The sequence below is a fragment of the Eriocheir sinensis genome, chromosome 29 (genome assembly GCF_024679095.1).
Source record: "Eriocheir sinensis breed Jianghai 21 chromosome 29, ASM2467909v1, whole genome shotgun sequence".
Taxonomy (NCBI): Eukaryota; Metazoa; Arthropoda; class Malacostraca; order Decapoda; family Varunidae; genus Eriocheir; species Eriocheir sinensis.
In genome coordinates, this window is record NC_066537.1 from 14,665,445 (window position 1) to 14,671,944 (window position 6,500).

The 6,500-nt window shown below is 44.7% G+C and overlaps 1 protein-coding gene across 1 annotated transcript in view; it reads right to left on the reverse strand.

The window, feature by feature from the left end:
- Positions 1-5,619, reverse strand: part of LOC127005102 (sterile alpha motif domain-containing protein 1-like) — a 17,320-nt gene extending 11,701 nt beyond the window's left edge. Inside the window, exon 1 of the mRNA XM_050873662.1 lies at positions 4,520-5,619. Within this exon, the coding sequence (XP_050729619.1) occupies positions 4,520-4,524 (5 nt within the window). The 5' untranslated portion in view covers positions 4,525-5,619. The remainder of the gene's footprint in view (positions 1-4,519) is intronic.
- Positions 5,620-6,500: the final 881 nt, after the last annotated feature.

The window sequence follows — 6,500 nt, forward strand, 5'->3', positions numbered from 1 at the left end:
ATCACCATCTTCTTTTCTCCTCCTCCTCCTCTTTATCAAAACACTCCTTGATCCCTTTCTCCTCAGGGATTAAATATCTCTAAAATCTACTTTGCTCTTCTCCACTTTTCTCCTCTTCTCTTTCTCTTTTTCCTCCTCCTCGTCCTCCTCTTCACAAACACTTAAATTCAAGTTTGCTCTTAAAAATCTCACGAGTTTTTCTTATTTTTCGCGTCTATTTTAGTCTCCTTGTTATATCTTTTTTTTTTTCTCTTATTATCTGTTTCTCATTTTCATTTAATTGTTGTTTTCCTTTATATGCTTCTGTTTATCTTATTTCCTCTTCTTCCTCCTTCCTCATTCTCATTTTCTTCTTTTTCCTGCTCCTCGTCCTCCTTCTTTTGTTTCTCCTAACTAATTAACAAAGTACAACAAGTGAGGTTTATAGTGATCTGTGTGTGTGTGTGTGTGTGTGTGTGTGTGTGTGTGTGTGTGTGTGTGTGTGGTCTTGTGTGGAAAGAGGGAAATGAAGAGGGGGGAGGGAGGGAGGGAGGGTCGTGAGAATGTTGTTTGGGTAATGGAGGAGGAAAGGAGGGAAGGAAGAGGGGGAGGGAGGAAAGGAGGGAAAGGTGTGGTAGAGGAGGAGGAAGAGGTGAGGAAAGAATTGCATAAGATTGAGGGAAAATAGTTATCTCTCTCTCTCGCTCTCTCTCTCTCTCTCTCTCTCTCTCGTGTGTGTGTGTGCAGATGGTAGATAAAATTGGGTGGACGGGGAGGGAGGGAGGGAAGGGGGTAGGGGAGAAGGGAGGAATGTAGGGGAGGAAAGAAGAGATGGAGAGAAGTGACGAAAGAAAGATATATAATGTGTGTGTGTGTGTGTGTGTGTGTGTGTGTGTGTGTGTGTGTGTGTGTGTGTGTGTGTGTGAGGAATGAGGTAATAGGGAAGAATGAGGAGCAGGAGGAGGAGGAGGAGGAGGAGGAGGAGGAGGAATGGTAATAATCTAGAGAAGGAATTTTGACTGGACACTTCACCTTCCTCCTCCTCCTCCTCCCCCCTATTCTTCCTCCTCCTCCCCCCTCCTCTTCCTCCTACTCCCCCCTCCTCCCTCTCTTTCTTGTTATCAAATACAGTTCACACCCAGACTAACTTCCGGTCACCACCACCACCACCACCACCATGCCATTCAGCTGTTTTCCCCTCCCTGCCATTCCCCTCTTCCCCTTCCTCAGCACCACCACCACATCCTCCACCCCCATCATCATCAACACCATCACTACCATAATCCACACCAACACTTCCACTACTACTACTACTACTACTACTACTGCTTCTACTACTGCTTCTACTACTACTACTATTACTACTACTACTATTATTGCCGCTAGAAAAGGAGTGGTTACTATCTTCATCAGTACCACCACCACCACCACCACTCACCAACCTACCTTCACCACCGCTAGTCACCACCATTATCATCACCGCTACCACCACCACCTCCAGAAATCATCTCCTTTTAAGGTAAATCTACGTTGATCAGCCAGGTAACCTCTCCGGCTGCTTAATTAAGTCACCTGCGCTCTCTCTCTCTCTCTCTCTCTCTCTCTCTCTCTGAAATACCTAGCCCTACATTTTACCAACATAATTTTCTCTTTTCTTCACAGGTATGTTTCCACGGTGACTGCACTTCCCTATCCCCCATCTCTTTCCCAGCCAGGTACTGCTCACGGTATTCCAGTAAAAAAGGTAGTGTTAAGGTAGTGTTTCAAGGAGGAGGAGAAGTGGTAATAAACGTATGGTTGAATATGAATAATATTTCTTGTTTTAAGGATTTAAGAATTTGTTTTTATGATAATATGTATTCCACACACACAGGAAAACACACACACACACACACACACACACACACACACACACACACAGGAAAACACACACACACACACACACACACACACACACACACAATACTGACATGACTTGCTTCCGGTCATAGTGAATGACACACACACACACACAAACCATAACGGCGATGTGCGTGCGCGATGATTACTAAGACGTGTGTGTGTGTGTGTGTGTGTGTGTGTGTGTGTGTGTGTGTGTGTGTATTTCTTTCATGTACTTAAATGATTACTTGTACCGTAATTTTCATATTATTATTATTATTATTATTATTATTAGTAGTAGTAGTAGTAGTAGTAGTAGTAGTAGTAGTAGTAGTAGTAGTAGTAGGATTAGTAGTAATAGGAGTCATAGTAGTAGTAACAGTGTTGGGAAAATAGTAAGATTGTATAAAGTAATGCTATAAATATCAGCAAAGACTAAATAATGAATGTATGATTCTGTACCTTGGAATAATTAACATCGCAATAAACAACGGAATAAACAATAAACAACCGCCGAGATAGGATCGCGATACCCACTTTATGGCGCCGCGCTCCGCCCGCCGATAAATAATTGAATGTATAAATAAAAAGAAGATTGTCGCTCACCTGGCCTTAATTAGCGCGGGTATTAGCCAGGTGGGCCTAATGACCTGGGAGAGAGAGAGAGAGAGAGAGAGAGAGAGAGAGAGAGAGAGAGAGAGAGAGAGAGAGAGAGAGAGAGAGTTACGTATTTATAGGTCTCATTAATTTTTGTTATATTTATTATGGTGATGAAGTTCCGTGTGTGTGTGTGTGTGTGTGTGTGTGTGTGTGTGTGTGTGTGTGTGTGTGTGTTTTGCGAGATTTAGTGCGAAACAGGAAAACCAACGCGTACACCCTCACACCCACACACACACACACACACACACACACACACACACACACACACACACAGTAAATCTAGCTAAAATACATTCAAATCTCATATATTGTTTTTTTTCTTTCTATTTCAATTTTTCTTATTAAATATTCTTCCTCTGTCTCCTCTTATTTTTCCTCCTCCTCCTCCTCCTCTTCCTCCTCCTTCTCTCTTAGCTTTCTTTTCCCCATCATCTGTAGTCATGCTTACGTGAGAGAGAGAGAGAGAGAGAGAGAGAGAGAGAGAGAGAGAGAGAGAGAGAGAGAGAGAGAGAGAGAGAGAGAGAGAGAGAGAGAGAGAGAGACGTGCGTGTTTGAATGAGTTGTGTGTGTGTGTGTGTGTGTGTGTGTGTGTGTGTGTGTGTGTGTTTGAAACTTTAAGCTTATCTCAGACTTTCGAGCTGAGACAGAAAAGAGAAAGAAAAAGAGGAGGAGGAGGAGGAGGAGGAGGAGGAGGAGGAGGAGGAGGAAGATATGATGCATTCGTGTGTTCTTAGTTGTTTTGTAGATTATCTCTCCCTTTCCTCCCTCGTTCCCTCCTTTCCTCGCGCGGGGGAGACGGATGAGGAGGGGCAGGAAGGATGAAGGGAGGGAAGGAGAGAAAAAGGGAGAGATTTCCTTCCTCTAACCCTAATATTATCTTAGCTGCCTCCTTGCTTAGAGAGGAAGGGAGGAAAGGAGGGAGAGAAGAGGGGAGGGAAGGAAGTAGTGTATGGAGGGAATAGGAAGGGAGGGAAGAAGAAATGAAGAAAGCAAGGGAGGAAAGAGGGAGAAAGGAAGGAAGGTAGGGAGGAAAGGAGTGTTTAGAGGGAATCAGGAGAGAGAAAGAAGGGAGGAAAGGAAGGAGGGAAGGAGAAACGATGGAATAAGAGGTGAGGGAAGGAAGGGAGGAAGAAAACGGAAGAGGAAGGAATAAAAATAGGTGGAAGGAAGGGAGAGAGAGAGAGAGAGAGAGAGAGAGAGAGAGAGAGAGAGAGAGAGAGAGAGAGAGAGAGAGAGAGAGAGAGAGAGAGAGAGAGAGAATCGCATCATCATCATCTCGTTTCCGTTTAGCATCATTCATTCATTCATTCATTCATTCTTTTGTGTGTGTGTGTGTGTGTGTGTGTGTGTGTGTGTGTGTGTGTGTGTGTGTGTGTGTGTGTGTTGAGAGTAAACTTATTTTTGCGCGTTATAAACAGTTCTCAAATATGATGGAAAAAAAGATAAAAGTTAACGATTACATAGATACAATAATAATAATAATAATAATAATAATAATAATAATAATAATAATAAAAGCAGTGATAGTAATAATAATAATAATAATAATAATAATAATAATAATAATAATAGCCATCACCACCACCATCATCAATATCAGACCCCCACATCATCACCAGATCCATATCATCATCATCATCATCCTCTCCTTTCATCAAAACACCTCCAACACCATCCCAACACCACCACCACCACCACCACCACCCATAACACCAGTAACACCACCACACGACCAGCGTCATCACCATCACCATCACCACCACAGCACAAACCTCCCCATCATCACCATCACCACCGCACATACCTGACCACACCACCACCACCATTACCACCACCACCACCACCACTACACAAACCTCCCAACATAACCCCATCGTCATCACTATCATCACCACCACCACCACTAAACAAACATAAGCCTCACCACAACCACCACCACCCCCACAACACCACCACATCATCACCCCCACAACACCACCACCTCACCCCTCATCCTCACCTCATCTTTCCTTGCCGTGGTTAGTGCCGGGCAGATGCAGGGGAGCGGCGCGCCCCGTGGAAGGTCCTGTCGTGGCTAGGGCCGGGCATACTCCACAGGGGGCGCTGCACTCCACATGGGGGGCCACGGGGGGCGGCTGGAAGCGGCTGGGACACGCACACAGACACCTACACACACAGACTTCCACACACAGACACACTCACACACTCACGTTTTAGTTTGTTTCGTCTGTTTATGTTTTGGTTATTTTTTAATTTGTGTTTCTTTCCTTTTAATTTATGTTCTAGTTTTTCTTTCCTTTTTTGTCTTATTTTGTTTAACTTTTTCCTCCTTACGTCCTTCAGTGTTTTATCTCCTTTTCTGTCTTCTCTTCTTTACGTCCTTTCTTCTCTTCCCTTCTTTCTTAGTTTAGCGCGGCGGCGGCGGCGGACAGGTTAGTGAGAGCAGTCTGGCGATAGTTCACACCTTGATTAACTTTTCACACCTGTCCGGCTGTGTACCTGGGCCGTCATCCGCTGCACAGGCGACTCGCTTCTACCTTTACTGTCACTCATCCACTCGTCCAGTCACTAAGTTTTCGATATAATGCAGACGGATGAATGGACGGACGTAGAATAATTATAATGACACGGTATAATAATGATGATAAATGTAAGAAGTTCAGTTTGTGTTAGGTTTCGAGGATCTGAATTCACGTGTTTGTTCTCGTTCTTTGCACACTTTTAGAGAACATGCACACACACACACACACACACACACAGATGTACGGTTTCCTCAGGTGAGTGTGCACGTTCATAAATCACACAGGTACACACACACGTACACGAAGGAACATCCAGGTGTACAGGTATCACAGCGGGTCACCACTTTTGCAGAATCCACAAAAGATCACAAAATCCTTCAGTAGTAGTGGTGACAGTGGTGTGGGTGTTGTGTATACAGTTCTGGGGGTCGAACCGGTGGACACTCGGTCGCGGGAAGGCACAGGAAGGCGTGGGGGCAGCGTGGGTTGTGGCGTGCGTGGGCCCCCAGTGAAGGAGCCAGGAGCGGGAGGGTTGTACGTCCGTCCCTCACCGCGTCTCAATTCTAACTGAGTGTGCGAGTGACTGGCTGGGGGCTGGGTGAGGCGGCGGCGGTGGTGGTGGTGGTATACGTGTGTGTGTGTGTGTGTGTGTGTGTTCGGTAATGGTAGTGGAGAAGCTGGAGGAGGAGAAGGAGGTGGAGGAGGTGAAGAGTAAGAATGAGGAAGAGATAGAAGTTCGAGAAGGTTGGGGAGATGGAAGAGGAGGTGGAAGAAGAGGAAAATGACGACAAAGTAGAAGAGATATGATGTTGAATAAGGATTGAGTGGAGGAGGAGGAAGAGGAGGAGGAGGAGGAGACAAAAATGTGCGAGTAGGCAAGTGATTTAGCGATAATTGATGGTGTGTGTGTGTGTGTGTGTGTGTGTGTGTGTGTGTGTGTGTGTGAATGAGCGGGACGAGAGAAGAATAATGCAAAAAGAGGAGGTGGAGGAGGAGGAGGACCAGGAGGAGAAAAAGAAGGAGAATGTGAATAAGCAAAAAATGAGGAGGAGGAAGAGAAGGAAGAGGAGGAGGAGGAGAAGAGATAACAACATATACAAAAAAACAAAAACGAATCAGCTTTCCTCGCAAATAATAATAATAATAATAATAATAATAATAATAATAATAATAATAATAATAGTGATAATAATAATAAAGAAGTAACGACAACAACAAAACAACAACAACAACAATAAGACAGACAGAGGAGATGAGTTGGCGGAGGAGGGAGATGAGACAGGTGGGGAAGACAGGAGGGAGACAGGTGCATAGACGCGTGGTCACCTGGAAAACACCTGATAATGAGGAAAGGTGAGGAAGAGGAGGAGGAAAAAGAGGGAAGAAAGAGAAGAATAATGAAGGAGGAGAAGGAGAAGAGGAGAATATTGGAGGAGGAGAATTTGGCGAGAAACGTGA